The sequence below is a fragment of the Arvicola amphibius genome, chromosome 4 (genome assembly GCF_903992535.2).
Source record: "Arvicola amphibius chromosome 4, mArvAmp1.2, whole genome shotgun sequence".
In the NCBI taxonomy this organism is placed as follows: Eukaryota; Metazoa; Chordata; class Mammalia; order Rodentia; family Cricetidae; genus Arvicola; species Arvicola amphibius.
The window spans coordinates 53,013,863-53,030,541 of NC_052050.1; the positions used below are offsets into that span (position 1 = coordinate 53,013,863).

The 16,679-nt window shown below is 42.3% G+C and overlaps 1 protein-coding gene across 1 annotated transcript in view; it reads right to left on the reverse strand.

The window, feature by feature from the left end:
- Positions 1–16,679, reverse strand: part of Stx8 (syntaxin 8) — a 245,541-nt gene that overhangs the window by 191,933 nt on the left and 36,929 nt on the right. The window contains exon 5 of the mRNA XM_038326921.2: positions 9,613–9,737. Within this exon, the coding sequence (XP_038182849.1) occupies positions 9,613–9,737 (125 nt within the window). The remainder of the gene's footprint in view (positions 1–9,612; positions 9,738–16,679) is intronic.

Consider the following 16,679-nt stretch of genomic DNA (forward strand, 5'->3'; position numbering starts at 1 on the left):
ATAAAAAGGAAGAGAAATCTAGGCTAAGAGAGGAAAGAGAGAAGAAAGAAGAAGAGAAGAACAAGAGGAAGAAGAAGGAAAAGAGAACAAGGAACACCCCTGGGGCAAGAAGCCAGCCAGAAACAAGCAGCAGGAAAGATATACAGGAGGGGAAAAAGTAAAAAGCCTCAAGGCGAAAGGTAGATAAAGAGAAGCAGGTTAACTTAAGTTAAAAAGAGCTAGCCAGAATTGTGCCTAAGCTAGGCCGAGCTCTCAAAACTATTAAGTCTCTGTGTCATGATTTGGGAGCTGGTCAATGGCCTAAAAGAAAAAGTCTGGTACAGAGGTGTGGTGGCATGTACTTATTATCTGAGCACTGAGGTAGTAGAGAAAGGAGCTCTAGATCTCTGGGCCTTACCAACCAGCCAACCTAGGTAACTGGCAGACCTCAGGTCCCAGCAGGAGGAAACAGTAGGAATGGTAGACAGCTCCAGAGGAATGATACACAAAATAGATCTTTATGATGTGAGAAGCCCCTCTGTATGCTGTGAATGTCTTATTACGATTGGTTGATAAAGAAGCTGCTTTGGCCTATGGCAGGGCAGAATATAGCAAGGTGGAAAATCTAAGCAGAGATAGAGGAGGAAATAAGTCAGGGAGATGCCGCGTAGTTATTGAAGGAGAAAGAGGCCAGAACCTTACTGGTAAGCCACAGCCTCGTGGCAATACATAGATTAATAGAAATGGGTTAATTTAAGATATAAGAACTAGTTAGGAATATGCCTGGACCATTGGCCAGACAGTATTGTAATTAATATATTTTCTGTGTGAATATATTTGGGTCTGTGCAGTCTCTGTTTACATCTTTAACCTATACATGTGTGAAAATATGTGTTATGTGCATTACATGTGTATACACATACACAATCCCGGATGTGGGCAAATGGGTACATACAGATAAAACCAAACTAGCTATAATTACTAAAGCAGGATGGGGAAAAGAACATACCTTACTCTACCATGTTGAAAATTTCCTATGCCTAAAGGTCATCAATGTATTAATAGGTAAACAAAAAGGAAGAAGCTGGGGATGAGGCTCAGTTGTAGAACACTTGCTTAGCATGCATAAGGCCCTGAGTTCAGTCTCCAGCACCATTTAAACAAAAGCAAGCAGAGGGGCCAGAGTCCTCTGGTCTGCGCACATGAAAAGGATCTAAAGATTGAGAATATCTTCCTTTCTTTAGAGTCCAGCTGGTGGCACAGGGACGCTCCATATATTAGCAGGAACTTACACAGGTCCCTTTGCTGTTTAAATCAACAAGTGACCACAGAGGGCCTTTCCAGCTTTATGGGGATGGGGGGAGGGACAAATACAGTTTCTTCCAGTTTCCAGATGGAAAGGCTCTCACAATACTGGATGGTCCTCTGGGTTTAGGACACCCCCCCCCCTGAAAAAAAAAACCACTTGATATTATGAGAGAAACAATGGACACCTCATACTTAATGTATGGGAGGAATGTTCCCTGGAGAAGAACAGACAGAATGAGGAGAAGACCAAGTCAAATGTAAAACCTAATAATAAAAGAGATGAAGTCAATCCAGACAAAAGAATTCACTCAGCGCTGTGCTTAGAAGACCCTCAGAGCAAGTTCTAAGAATAGATGGTTTTATTTTTGTTGAGTTTTGAGGCCCTGGGGAAAGGAATCTCCTAATATACGTGGTAGCTACAAGGAAGGCTATCTTCCGAAAATGCTGTCTGTAATGAGAACTATCCCAAGATTTCTCACTGTAAAATGGAGCCTGGCTGTCACCATCCCTGTCCCCGTTTCACAGGAAAATATTTACAGACCATGAGAATTGGTCCTGACTGTCAATTTGATAGGATTTAGAATCACCATGGAAACAAACCTGTGACTGGGCCTGTGAGGAGATTCCTAGGTTAGAAGTCCTACCTTAAATGTGGGCAGCACCATTTCATGGGCTGGAGCCCAGACTAAATACAAAGGAGAGAGGAAGCTGAGGGCAGCATTGTCTCCCTATTCCTCACTGCAGACACACTGTGACCTTAACTAAATTCCTGCTGCTGCATCTTCCCCATGATGGACTCATCTGTCTTCAAACTGTGAGCCAACACCAACCCCTCCTTCCTCAGTTGCTCTGTCGGGCCTGTGCGCCAGCAGTCAAACAAGCCACTCCCTGAGACCAGGAAGTCTATAACAAACACTCAAATGTAAAAGAACACCACAAAATAGTGGAGACTAGACTGCGCTAACTTAGGAACCTCACCAACAGACTCCTAACTAGAGGCGGGGCAACCACACTCCATAGCCTCCTGTCTGACTCAGGGACATGAGCCTGCACTGGCCATTGCCTCCTTCCTGTGCTCTATCTCAGATCCTAAGGAAACCAAGTCACTGTCATCACCACGGTCACCTCTACTAAGGCCTGTGAATATCCCGAGCAACTGTTTAAGTATTGGGCTAGCCTTAGGTAACTGGCTGTCATGAGGCCTAGCTTCTAGACTGAGCAAGAAAGGTATTCACTACCTGCCAGTCTCTGATCTAGCAATAAGATTATTTGGGGGTAATTTCTCAGTCTTCACACTAAAGTACAGAAAGGCTAACCAATACTATGGGCCAAAAAGCAATCCGAAATGGTTTATTCTGACTCTTCTTTATCTAGTATAGGGTCCAGCAATAAAATGGAGCCACAGCACAGGTTCCTGGAGCACAGGAAAAGCAATTAAGTATTTGGAGCAAAGATTGCTTTCATGTTCATGTTTAGTTTGAAAGGTAACAACGGACCCAGCATTTCAAATCACATTTAGAAAGAACAGGTTAATAAAATTACCAAAAACATGGGCTATTCCACTCCCTATCCCAACACAGAACCAGAGGGCAGCGGTCTTGCAAGGGGCAGAAAACTCAGCAGGGGAGATACTTTGGTTCAGAGATGCTGCTTAGAACCATACAGAGCATGCGCTCGCTCACGCCCAACCTGAGCAATCGCCGAGCGCAGCACATTCTCAAAGACAGAAATGCTTTTCCTGACTGAAAACAGCTTTCCTTGGCAAACAGCAGTGACAGGAAAATCCACTTGCATTAGCGCTAGGCAGTCCTTCCAGAAAGCATGGCTGCTGCAGAACAAAGCGCTGCGTGCGAGTTGCTGTGCTCTGCACTAACTGCATTGCTCCCCATTGTTCGCTGCCTGTCAAACACAGTAATGCGGGAGGTATGCAGAATTAAAGGCACGGAGAGCCAGTGTTTCGTTTACTAGGTAATTTCATTGTGAAGAAGAGTTCAAAATAGAATTAGACTCCTGTTTATAGCCAAGACGAACTGACAGGAACCAGATTTCCTTCTGGCCTGGATGAACACGGAACAGAGAAAACAGCCAAAATATTTGAATCCACTGTTTCAAGAAATGTACATCAGCAGACAAGGCAATATCTCAGAAAAGAAAACAAATGAGACACGTACGAAGTTTGTCCAGACTGTGCCTTGTGAATGCTCCCGTCATGGTGGGGGGCTGGATTCCCAGGTGGAATCCAGCGGACTTCTTGAATTGAGTCCAAAGGGGTCAATAGCTAGAGCACTAGAGAGAAGGATGCACAGAAGAGCCCTGTGGTCTGGAAAGGCATATGCTCCAAGTCCTCACCGAGCATCAGTCAGGGCTCAGAAGAAGTGAGAAAGAGGCTGAGCAGTGGTGGCACATGCCTTTAATCTCAGCACTTAGGAGGCAGAGGCAGACAGATCTCTGTGAGCTCAAGGGCAGCCTGGTCTACAGAGCGAGTTCCAGGAAAGGCTCCAAAGCTACACAGAGAAACCCTGTCTCAAAAGACCAAAAAAGAAGTGAGAAAGAGACGCAGAGTTGAGTCACTTCAAAGGGTAGAAGGAAGTATGTTCTAACCTCAACCACAGTAAGACGCACGAAGCACATCACCTGGGTACTCCTGGCACACCATGCAGAATAGCCAGAGTGGTGTAGGCTCAGTAGTGTAGTAAATTACCTCTAGACCGGAGACAAACATGTTCTGTAGAGGGCCACATAGGAAGCATTTGAGGCTTTGTGGTTCATATGGTCCCTAAAGCAGTTATTCAATTCTACTATTGCCAAGTGAGAAAGTATCTTTGGATATTGTGTGAGTGAGTGAGCATGGCTGTGTTCCCATAAAATTTAATTTATGAGCCCTGAGCTTTTAATCAATTTTACAAGTCACAAAATATTCTTTTGATTATTTTTTACCATTTAAAAACTTTAAAGCTGTTTTTGACTTACACGCCATACAAAAATAAGATCTGGCTCATAGGCCAGGGTTTGCTGATCCATGCTCTATAATATTTTAAACAACTCTTTTATCTGTCTTTAAAAGCAAAACCCATGGCCAGCGAGATGGCTCACTTAGAAAAACCACTTGCCTCGTGGGTCTGATGATCTGAGTTCGATTCCAGAGCCCATGTAAAGCTGGAAGTGCTGTGAAAAAATGGTCTTTTATCCTGTTACTTGTATTATTTTTAATAAAATGCTGATTGGTCAGTGACCAGGCAGGAAGTAGAGGTGGGGCAATGAGAATTCTGGGAAGAGGGAAGTTTATAATTCTATATTCGTGACCCAGATGCAAAGGAAGCAAGATGTGACTGCCTCGCCGAATAAGGTACTGAGCCATGTGGCTAACATAGACAAGAATTAAGGGATAATATAAGTTATAAGAGTTAATAAAAAGAGTCTGAGATACTGGGCCAATCAGTTTATAATTGATATAGACCTCTGTGTGATTCTTTGGGACTTAAACGACTGCAGGAACTGGGGTAGGACAGAAAATTTGGTCAACAAAATGGTGCCCAATGTGTAGACAAACTGCATCCACAGAAAACCTGAGAGAGCTTGGGAAGAGATTCTAGACACAAAAAGAACAGATTTAAGCATGGCTTCTTGATAGAACTTTCTTAGGTGGGCTCTGCTTGCTAGAGGCAAGTGCTCTCATTTAAGAGAGGCTTCCTGACTCAGCTTTAGTTGTAAAACATTGCAGCTCTTTTAAGAGGTCCTGCCACAAAACACTTAAATGATGTTGATGAAAAGCTGACTACATGCTTTTTAGCGGTGGCAGGGCTCTTGAAATGCCATAGAGCTGTGGCAATAAACATGGCTCTGGCCAGTACCACCTCCATGAAGCTGGAATCTCAGAAAGCTAAGGAATGGGCTGGATCCAGCTTTCAAAGCCACAGCTTTAATCCTAGCTATATGGTTTAGCAAACTAAAGACTCATGTGGTCAGAAAAAAAAAGAGATATACAATAAAGATAGATTCAAAGACAAAGAAAACCTCTAAACAGTTTACTGTGTGTTCAGAAATACATGTAGGCTTGGGAGACAAAAAGGGATAAAATCCTTAAAATAAAATAAAAAAGAAAGAGAGTAGTTGGGTATGGTGGCACACACCTTTAATCTTTAATCCCAGCACTTGGGAGGCAGAGGCAGGCAGATCTCTGTGAGTTCAAGGACAGCCTGGTCTACAGAGTGAGTTCCAGGACAAAGATATATAGAGAAACCATGTCTCAAAAAGCCAAAAATTAAAAATAAAAATAAAAGAAATACAGGTTAAAATAAAGCCACATAAAGATGAAAAATACATAGAGAGTCTGGATACTGTATGTTATTATGTTCTCTTTGAATTGTTTGAATGCTGAGGAAGAAGAAATAGCTGCTAAAAGATATTTGTTTATAAATGCTGCTGAATTAATCCAAGATAGGTAGGTATTTTGAAAATACCTTGACTTCAAAATTGAAGTCAAAAGATATCTGTTACTTTGGAGAAGAGATTTTGCTCTTGTTTCCACAGGAAATGAGAGGCTGTGGATTCATTCCGAGTTAAGAAAAATCAGGTTTGATCAAGGAAGACTCCCTGAGAAATCTCCAATAGGAGCAGATGGTCTAGATGTCTGAGTTCTACATCCAGAACAGATTCAAGACTGCTGCCTGAGACGATCAAGCCTCACAGGATACTCCAATCATGACTTGACCACAATTACAAATTTTCTTTAGGTCCCCATAAGATTATCAGCACCCCTAATCAGCAGGAAGTAGCCTGGGAAACTACGCCCACGTTCCAAAAAATGGACTAGAGACATTTTTCTCTATTTAGAATGTTGGTTACAAGTTGTTATGGATAATGGTCAGGAGAAAAGCTAAACAAAGGATATTAGATTCAAAGTTTTTGTTTAAAAAAAGGGGGAGAGTGTTGTGAGAATGGTCTTTTATCCTGTTGCTTGTATTATTTTTAATAAAATGCTGACTGGCCAGTAGCCAGGCAGGAAGTAGAGGTGTGGCAATGAGAATTCTGGGAAGAGGGGAGTTTCATTCTGTAGTCGTGACCCAGACATAGAGGAAGCAAGATGTGACTGCCTTAGCAAATAAGGTACCGAGCCACGTGGCTAACACAGACAAGAATAATGGGCTAATATAACTTATAAGAGTTAATAAGAAGCCTGAGCTAATGGGCAAATCAGTTTGTAATTAATGTAGACCTCTGTGTGTTTCTTTGGGGCTAAACGACTGTGGGACCTGGTGGGACAAAAAACCTCAGTCAACAAAGAAAGAACTGACCCCACAAAGCGCAGCATGGCCTGTACTGCACACACGTACATATATACATATATACATAATACATATATATGTAATAAAAATAAAATATTTAAAATATGTGAAAATAAAAGCACTATAAACCACAAAAATATCTCTAGAAAATTCAAAAATATCCAATATTGGAGGCAAATCCACAAAACTTGGATCCAAATAAACATTTCCTATTAAAAGTGAAACAAGGAAAAAATATCTATTTCCAACAATGTATTAGGTTGTAGCAAGTACAACAAGGCAAGAAGAACAAATTAAAGGTATGTATCTTAAAATTAAAACATATAATTGTCTTACTCATAGATAACAATTATTTGTGTCAAGAAAACCTACACATTCAACAAAATCTACTAGAGCATTTTAGTGAGAGGAGGCAATGCTGCATGATCTAAAAACAACACAAAAATAGACAGCAGCTTTATATGTAAGCAGCAATCAGATACTGACCATTGTAAAGTGGTACTAATAACTAAAGTGTGAAGTGCCTAGGGATAAGTCTGACGGAAGGCAAAGACGGTGTGTGTGGTGAAATCTGAAAGGCAATACTAGGCAAGCGAAAGGAGAAGCGAAGGTTAATTTAGTGATAAGCTCACATTACGGATCAGGAGAGCCTTGATGATGGAACATCAGCTCTCTCCAAAAGAGTATAAAAAATGTAACTGCAATCAAAATTACAAGTGTCATTGTTTTCAAAAATTCAAAGCTGATTTTAAAATTCAGATGTAAGTATAAAAACCCTGGGAATACCCAGAAATACTGAGAAAAACCAAAGTCTGTCGGGCCTGTGTGGCTTGGTCTAGTGGTAGAAGGGAGCACACAAACAAACTACCGGAGAGGAGCAGCGCCTGGAAGCAGGCTATACACATATGCACCGCTTGACTGTTTTTGACAAAGGTGAGAAATTCAGTAGTGAAAACAGTCTTATTTTTTAATGCCTCTAAGCCAAATAGATATGCAAATGCAAAAAGAGCCCGTTGCCTACATACCAGTTGAGAAAGATCACAGGCCTAATGTAAAAGCCTAATTATAAAATTACTAGAAGAAAAAGGCAGTAAATCTTGTGGCTTTAGCCCTCTGAACATTTTCTTAGATATAATCAAAACAGAAATCGTACTGGAGGAAACTGATGAACTGGACTTAAGAACTTGCACAGTGTGAGAGGCACCACTGGAAGAGAAAGGGGAAGCAAGAACACAAGGAAACAGCCACAAAGCATGCATGTGTCTACGGTTGTGAGCTTGCTACCGCTTAGCCAGCATCCTAACTAAACCTGCTCTCTTTCTAAAAACAAAACCCAAAGGTGTCTGACAAAAGAACTGAAAGGACAGAAGAAAATATCTTACAAGTTACTAAAGGAGCAAACTATTTCAAAAGACACCATGGGTGGGGAGGGATCATGTAAAGATTCACGTGACAATCCAGATGCATTTAAAAATTATCCATAAAGAAAGAAGCCAGACCCCCTTCCCAAGAGAGTAAATACCGTATGAGTCTACTCACATGAAACTGTAGAAAACAGAAACCAATTAGTACTGACAGAAAGCAGATCAGCTGTTGTCTCGGAATCGGGGAGAGACAACAGGAAGACTCTCCAAGAGACACGAAGGAACCCTCTGAGAACTGGGTTCACTATCTTGACTGGAGTGATGGCTTCATTGTGTGTGTGCTGAAGTTCAAACAATCATACATAGCAAATATGTGCTGCTTATGATAATGCCAATTATACTTCAATAAAGCTGTCTTTACAAAGAACAGCATACTGACATGGAAAAATATATTAAGACAAAAACTAGGAAGTGGTTCATGTAGTGAGATAGCTATGTACCTCATGGCCCTATTAACATAAAATATGTATTGTATACAGAAACAAGACTGGAGACACATATACTAATCCACTTCTAGTCTGGAGACTGGAGAAGCAGTACAGAATACTTTCCATCTTGTCTGTCTCTAATCTTGCTTGAACCCATAGCAATAGTACATTACTTCTGAATTAAAAAAAAAAAACCTTCAAAAACACTAATGACAATGTATGCTGGAGAGGTTGTGGGGAAAAGGGAACACTCCTGCATTGCTGGTAGGAGTGCAAAATGGTACAGCCCCTTTGGAAATCAGTATGGCGATTTCTCAGAAAATTAGGAAACAACCTACCTCAAGAAACAGTAATACCACTTTTGGGTATATATCTAAAGGATACTCAATCATGCCACAAGGACATGTGCTCAACTATGTTCATAGCAGCTTTGTTTGTCATAGACAGAACCTGGAAACAACCTAAATGCCCCTTGGCTGAAGAATGGATAAGGAAAATGTGGTGCATTTACACAAAGGAGTACTACACAGCAGGACAAAAATAACGACATCTTGAAATTTGCAGGCAAATGAATGGAGCTAGAAAACAGCATATTGAGTTAGGTAACCCAGACCCAGAAAGACAATTATCACATGTACTCACTCATAGGTGGTTTTTAAACATAAAGCAAAGAAAGCAAGCCCACAAAACACAATCCCAGAGAACCTGGACAACAATAAGGACCCTAAGAGAGACATACATGAATCTAATCTACATGGAAGTAGAAAAAGACAAAATCTCCTGAGTAAACTGGGAGCATGGGGACCATGGGAGAGGGTTGTAGGGGAGGGGAGAGGCAGGGAGGCGACAGAGAAAATTGTAGCTCAATAAAATCAATTTTTAAAAAAGCTGTTAAAAATGAGAAAATTAAAAAATAGCACATTAAGCAAATGTGGTGTAACCTACAATAAAAAGGAAAAGGTTCTGATGGGCCAGACAAACTTGAGGGTAAGGGCAAAGTGATGACAGCCAAGTCAGTAGGGTCAATGGCGTCTTCTCCTCAAGCATCTGGGGCCATAACAGAAAAAAAGAATCAAGATCTTAACAGCAACAGTCCTTTGGCTCCAGTTTTCAATGGTGAGAAGGAAAACAGTCAAGGCGAGGGCCAAAGCGACGGTTTGCAACCCACAACCCTAGGACCATCAGTACCTTGGATAATTTTCTGCTGCTGTTGCCGGATCTCATCAAAACCCAAACCTCTGGTCTCCTCTGGCTCCTCGCAGAGCCATGGGCTGGGAGTTCCTCGCTTCGTTTCTTCGCTCATCAGGCTGGACCTGAGAACACGAGTAAACACGTTACGTATCTCACAAAACACAACTCTGCTGAAAAGCACTCACACCAGCACAGAGCTGGCCAGCCTGGCATGCTTCAGAAAGTCATCTCCACAACTTATTGCACTCTTATTCTAGGAACTGGGTCCGAGGCAAAGACACAACATGGTCCCTAGACATGATACGATAACGAGATGATGGAATAACCCAGCACTGCACTAATTGTCCACAGTGCCCTGGACTAAAAAACCAGCAAAGTTGGTTCTTAAGTCTTAAACCACAAGGCAAATTGGAAGCTGCCTGTTCATGGCAACCAAGTTTGTTTCACAGACTTTGTGACATAAAGGGAACCAATATTATTTTTCATACAAATATAATACTTGCTTACAGACTGTAGCATAAGAAGATAATAAAACTTCTCACTAAAGGGTGCTTGGTTGCTAACAGAAACACATGCAGGGTTTCAAGTCCAGTTTTATGAATGCAATCATAACCATCACACTCTGTCAAGGGTGACCAGTTGAGTCACAGTCAGCTGTGACCAGCGCCCCTGGAAGTAACCCACATTGGCTTGCACAACACATACTGGTCCCCTGTCTGAAAACAAAGAACACAGTCCCTGCCTCTGCCTCCTTGTCCAAAGGATGCGAGAATCACGTTTCCCAGGAAACCACCTCTACAACTCCAACACAGAGGTGATACATTCACGTTGCTGCTCTGGTGGAATCTGGGAGGGGATGATGGAGGCGTGGGAGGAGCACCACAGCTGTGTCAGCTGCTACGTGCGGGCACTCTCTGGCTGACTCTCTGTGCACTCATTTCTTCTTATATTGCCTAAAAGCAACTGCTGCCCTGCATATAGTTAAGCCTTCTGACCACTAGGTAGGTAGGGAGACATGAAAACCTCCTCCCCTGTGTTGCACCCTGCTCCCCAGTGCAGAGTGAAGAGCCACCAGCATGTTACTTACTGGCAATGTATGGACAGTAACATCTACCTTTAGATGTTTTAGCAAGGATTAAACAGAGTAATCTATGTATTCAAAAACTATTTTCTCAGTACTTTGGTAGAAACCATTTTAATCAATAGAGGAAAAAAAACCCTACACAATCTGACTGAAATCTTTGTCCTGACACCACACAGTTTCTCCGTGTAGGTGCTGTCCTCATGCACTTGTGTGTGTGTGTGCGCGCGTGCTGAAGGGGTGGTAATAGTGTGTTCAAAGGGCTGGATATAGTGCTTGGGAAATAAGACCTTTTTCAATAAATTACCCATTTTCATTATATCAATTACTACATTGTGAGGCAGCATTATTTTTATAAGTATATATTTAATAAGTATTAATTTCACATTTTGTCAATTTAAAACTAAAAAAGAAATATATCCTTCAAGAAAACCCAGGTCAAATGCAAAGGCTGGTTTTTGATTCTTTGGATTAAGATTTTATGCACAGGTCTGGTCTCTTATTCAAATGCAGCAATTAACATGCCAAACACCAGTATGACTTTCTTCCAGTCTATCAAAAAGATAGACGTGTTCTTAAAGGCCTTACTTTACATGATTGGCCCCAGGAACCCGAGATGTCGAGGTTTCTCACTTATCCACATGATAATCACTTCGCTTTACCTAGCTTTGAGGACAAGGAAGAAAGCAATGAAAAGGGAAGCGAAACAGGCAATTTGCAACTCAAGCATACCCACTAACTCCCAAGGCATCTTGCAAGTACCAGCATGAATCTCATGGAGTTGTATGTGGCTCACAGCAAAATCCCGGGTCAGAGACTGGCCAGAAAATCGCCTGAGACTCACAAGTGCATCAGGAGCCAGCTTCAAACAGTCGTTCCAAGGAGTGTATTGCAACTGACAGCGCTCCAAGATTACTGTTAAAATGCCTTGCTTTGAGCCCTTCTCTTTCTTTCTCTGTCTCTGTCTGTCTCTCTGTCTCTCTCTCCCCCACACACATCATATTAAGGTATTAGTATTAAGGGACAAAACCCAACAAATGTGAGGTGTTTTTAAACCATCTCAGTAAGTGGCAAATGAGGACTACAGATATGTTTATGTATGCAGTTTGTGTGTACTTGTGCATGCAGTATGTGTGTTGTCTAAGTACTTATTGGGAATAAAAGCAAAAATGTGGACAGCAGCTAATATCAGCGGTAAACATAATACAGAGGAAAGACTTCCCAGTATGACCTAATTCCTAGAGTTAGGCTACAGCCTCTCCCTGCTCATCTCTGAGCCGGTGTTCTTATTTCACTGATGTCCCAGGTCAGCCAGGAATGCGACATCAGGGCTCCTCTATGCCTATGTGTCCCCGCGCCACTCTTTGCACATGAATAGGCAAAGAGAAGCCAAGTGGTCAGCCCTGAAATTCTATACATACAGGTAATGATAAAATGGACTGAGCAGGTATACTTACATACTTAGGAATATATATGATATGTGATATATATATATATCAATTTCACACATATATGTAAAACAACAATTAAAGAAAAAGAGGTGAAAAATCTGGGGGAGATACATGGGAGAGGCTTAAGGGAAGATTATTTGAATTTCAAAAATATTATGAAATAAATACGTTAAAAGGAAGCCCTTCAAAAAATTAAAAATTAAAAAAAACTTTCAAATTAAAAAAAAAAAGGCACATTCTCCCTCCCTTTACTCTCTAGCCAAGTCCCCAAGTCAAGACTTTCCAATGCATGACTGTGGCATTTCCCCACAGGCGCTCCGCTGCCTGTCTCATCCAAGATTCCTAAAGCAGTGAGTGTATATGAAGTCAAATCCACTCCTTTGTCCCACAAGCTTGTCCTCCCCCACTTCTTGATTCTGCTTAGCAAGCCCAGCCGTTCAGAGCACTGTGCTACTACTGTTGCTATTATCCCTCGGCCACATCTCAGCAATGAGCACCGTCTCCCTCAGAGATGGCTCCCAAGTTCCTGTCCTCATCTCCGCACAGCCGACACGTGCCCCACCCCACCACCCCGTTGGTACAGCCGAGCTGACTCTCCAGGTCATCCTCATCCAGATCATATTATTTACAACTTCTGACTTCCTGGAAGTAGAGGCTAAGTGTGAGCTTTAGAAGATGGCCCCCTGGTCTCGGCTCCCAACATCCGCCTTCCACACCCTTCTGCTTGAGCCCATACTGCTCACTACCACACAGACAAAGGCACAAACTTTCACACTCTCATGTTTTTGCATGAGTCTGCAGTGTCCCCACCCCACCCCCTTTGTCCATCTGGCAAAATTCTATTCATCCCTTAAGGCTCAACTCAAATGTCACTGCTGCTGTGGAGTCCTTCCTGATCCCCACTCCAGCCCCCTTCCCTCAAATCAATCACTCGCTGGCGCTCCCAGGGCGCTCTGTTCGCAGCCTCTAACGTGGCATTTATCAGGGAGGATTGTAGTTAGTTATTTACTCATCTGTCTCCCTTCCTAAATTATGAGCTCTGTGAGGAGAGAGGCCACAGGACAGTCATGTTTATGTCCCCAACACCCAAGATGAGGCCTCGGAATATGCTGGAGATGCGGCGTTCAGGAAATGCTTACACAAACAGAGCTGGCAACCCCAAGGGTTTTAGCTGAAGGGAGCCAGGATGACAACGGGGCTTAACATTCTCATCTTGAGAAATTAAAACAGAAGTCTTAATCAACTGCTACCTGCTAAGTGCTACGAGTTAGCACGGAAGACTGATGCTTTCAGGCAGATGGAGAGAATTGCTTTGGAAGGGAAATCTGTCAGTAAAACACCTTCCAGTTCCACCTTGCACTGGCAGTGACAAGTCAGGAGATCTCTTAAGTTACAGAAAGGGCATGCTAATTACCACACCTCTGAGATGCAACAGATTTGGTTTTCCCTTTAAATTACTGTGGAGCAGACCCGGGGCCAGGCGAGTGCTACCACGGAGCCTCTGCAACAGCGTCTCCTGCTTTCTTTTCTGAGCCCAGGCCAAGCCAGTCTTGAATTATTGGACTCAAATAACGCTTCAGCTTCCACCTCTCCAGGTGCTGGGAGTACAAGCCCACCAGTGGATGATGCCTGTGTGTGTTTGTGTGTGTGTGTGTGTGTGTGTGTGTGTGCTTTTTAATAAATCGATAAATTCTGTGCATATTCTTTGAAGGTAGACCTTATCTGTAATAATAAAAACACAACATTAATAAGCATGGGAGTATATTAGAGTCCTGAACATGTCTCATGATCACTTGTAAGGACATAATGGGATCGCACTTTCGGCATCCAAAGAAAATAGTGTATGTTATTAAATTATAATAACACGAGGGGAGCACACAGATAATCCATCTCCCTGCTGACAAATTCGTTTGGAACCTGTCAGAGTTCACAGGGAGGGCATTCTTATCAACTGAACAGAGAGCTGAAAAGAAGTGAATTCCAAGAAGTAGCTTTTCTTAGCATTTCAAAAAGATGTCAACCCGACTATGGAAAATGTTTGTTTTGTCTAGAAAAAAATATCAATGTTTGAGCATTCACAGACCACAGGGAGGTTTACAGTCGGCAGCAGTGAAGCTCTTTCTAGGGTGTCAGTGAACTGGGTTGTATCGACAAAGGTTTCTAGCTGGCCTTACCCACAGATGTGAAAACGCCCCTATGGTATGAAAGGCTAATTCCTTTTTTCAAAACGTTCTGTGTAGTCTTGCTCTGTGGATATAAAGATGCACAGAGGCTCAAATTTCAATCAGAAATGGACTCTCTGACATAAATTCTTTAGAGACACACTCTGGCAACAATGTGCAGACTGGATCACACCGACAAGAGGCTGCAGTAGGGAGGTGGGGAGGCCAAAGAGCTGGTGCAGAAATTGAGGGGTGGCAAAGAAGTCAGAAGGAGGACAATGACAACAGGGAACGGTAAGGAACAGACAATCAGCACACTGACTTAATGCTGCTAGTCCCAGGGAGCAGACCGGATAAAGGGGGACGAACATTTCTAAGTCCACTTGAGTCAAGAGAATCAATACAACTTAGGGAAAAGGCAATTTCTCATTAGCATTCAAAGTTCAACATAGTTTCTGAAAACAAACCCAAAATAACACTGCTCACTCTAGACTAATGTGCTGGCGTGAGAGCATTAGTGTGCTAACGATCTGTGGGTGCAGGGTGCCTCCTTCAGCCTGGTGCTCTACACTGTCCCGGTTTGTGTCCCACCCACCTACTCACGCACCCACCCATACTACAAATAAGGAGAAGTTTCTGTATAGAGACACTAATCTAGGGGCTGAGAAGTAAACTCATAAAATGGATACACTAGGAATGGAGAATGCCCAACACTGTGCCTAACCCGAAGTTGATTCTCAAAATACTTTCAATAAATAATGCCCAGGAAGTTGAAGGTCAGAATAATAACTCATACACAGGTAACATTTCCTTGCCTCTCAACTAAGGACATTTCGTCATAGCACCCTCAAACCTACTGTAAGCAATTATTTTTCTGTCTGTTTGCTTTGCTTTTGTTTTTTCTTTCTCCCTTAGTGATGGGAATCAAACTCAGGGCTTTGTGCATGTCAGGTACCCACTCCCTCACGGAGCTGTATCTCCGACTGTTTTCCCCAACTTTAAACCAATCCCAATTTTCTCCTGCAAACTGCTCGCCAGACTTAGCTGGGTGACTTGGGGGAACTGATACAATTTCAAAAAGGGCAGTTTTTCATTACCTTTCAAACTTCAATATGCCAGCTAATAATAACTCTGACGTACAACTGCTACTTTAATATCGTGATCTACGGCGGGAGGCTGGCGGCCCATCTGCTAGACCTTCAGCTTCCTTCCACCCAGCAATCTTCAATTGGTCCTTCTTTAAAATCCCATAAGTTGCCGTTTTAAATATTAATAAAAGGTTCCATATTAAATGAAAATCTTAACAAAACAGTTCACAGTAGAAGAGCTACACAGAGCATTGACTGACAGGCCATCAGAGGACATTATTTTAGCCTCCAATCCAAATATCAGAAGTCAGAGTATTATCCCCAAGGAGAATCATCTCTGCAATCTAAAATCAGCACCAAAAGAAAAGTGCTCTTTGGATGAATTGTTTGATCGTCACAGGTACCTTAAAAGTAGAAAGGCAATGAGTGGCACACAAAAACCTAAGCGGTCCAGCCTAAGTACCAACGACAACACCAGCTTCATGGTGACTGAGCGCCTTCTGCTGGCCAGTGAGGGAAGTTCAGTTACAGTAAGCAGCCAACTGTTACTGCATTTGTAAGCCAACTGTACTTCATTAATACACAATGTGTGCTTGTAAACATGGCTAGACATAAAATGTGCAATAGTGACCAAGACGCCCACACAATATGGAGATCCACATCTCTGGACACCGTTCTCTGTTTCTCATTCACTCGGTTCTTTACAATCCAGCAGTTATCTGGTGAGGGCCCAGATGAGGCGAACAATACATATTTTGCACTTAGAAATGTCACATGCCTAACATGTCAACTCTGCCTCAACATTATCCTTTGCCCCCATTCAGCACGCCTGTTTCCACTCCACTGCTTTATAAAATAATGCTAAAATGCTCAATTAATTGCGCACACCAGCACTCTTCTGGGAACAAACATGCTATGTGTAGTGTCATGAAATCACTGGTTGGCAGGCAACAGTGGGACAAATCTGTTTGGCAACCGATGTATAAAAATGCAAATATGGCACTAAAAGACTAATTAAGGGTGTCAAATGGTAATGTATATACAATCAATACACACAGCGCCAAGGACCACCTACATGGCCATCACTTTAACCTCAACAATCCAATTTTTTATTATACTGATTCAGCCAACTCACACCTACAGATGTGAATTAATGAAACAGAGGCCCATACTTTTAACCACAGCACCCTTTGCCTGAGGGACAGAACCCAGAGTCTGTAAGGCCCCTTGGGTGATTTTTTAAAAATAATTCATTTATTTTATGTGCATTGGTGTGAGGGTG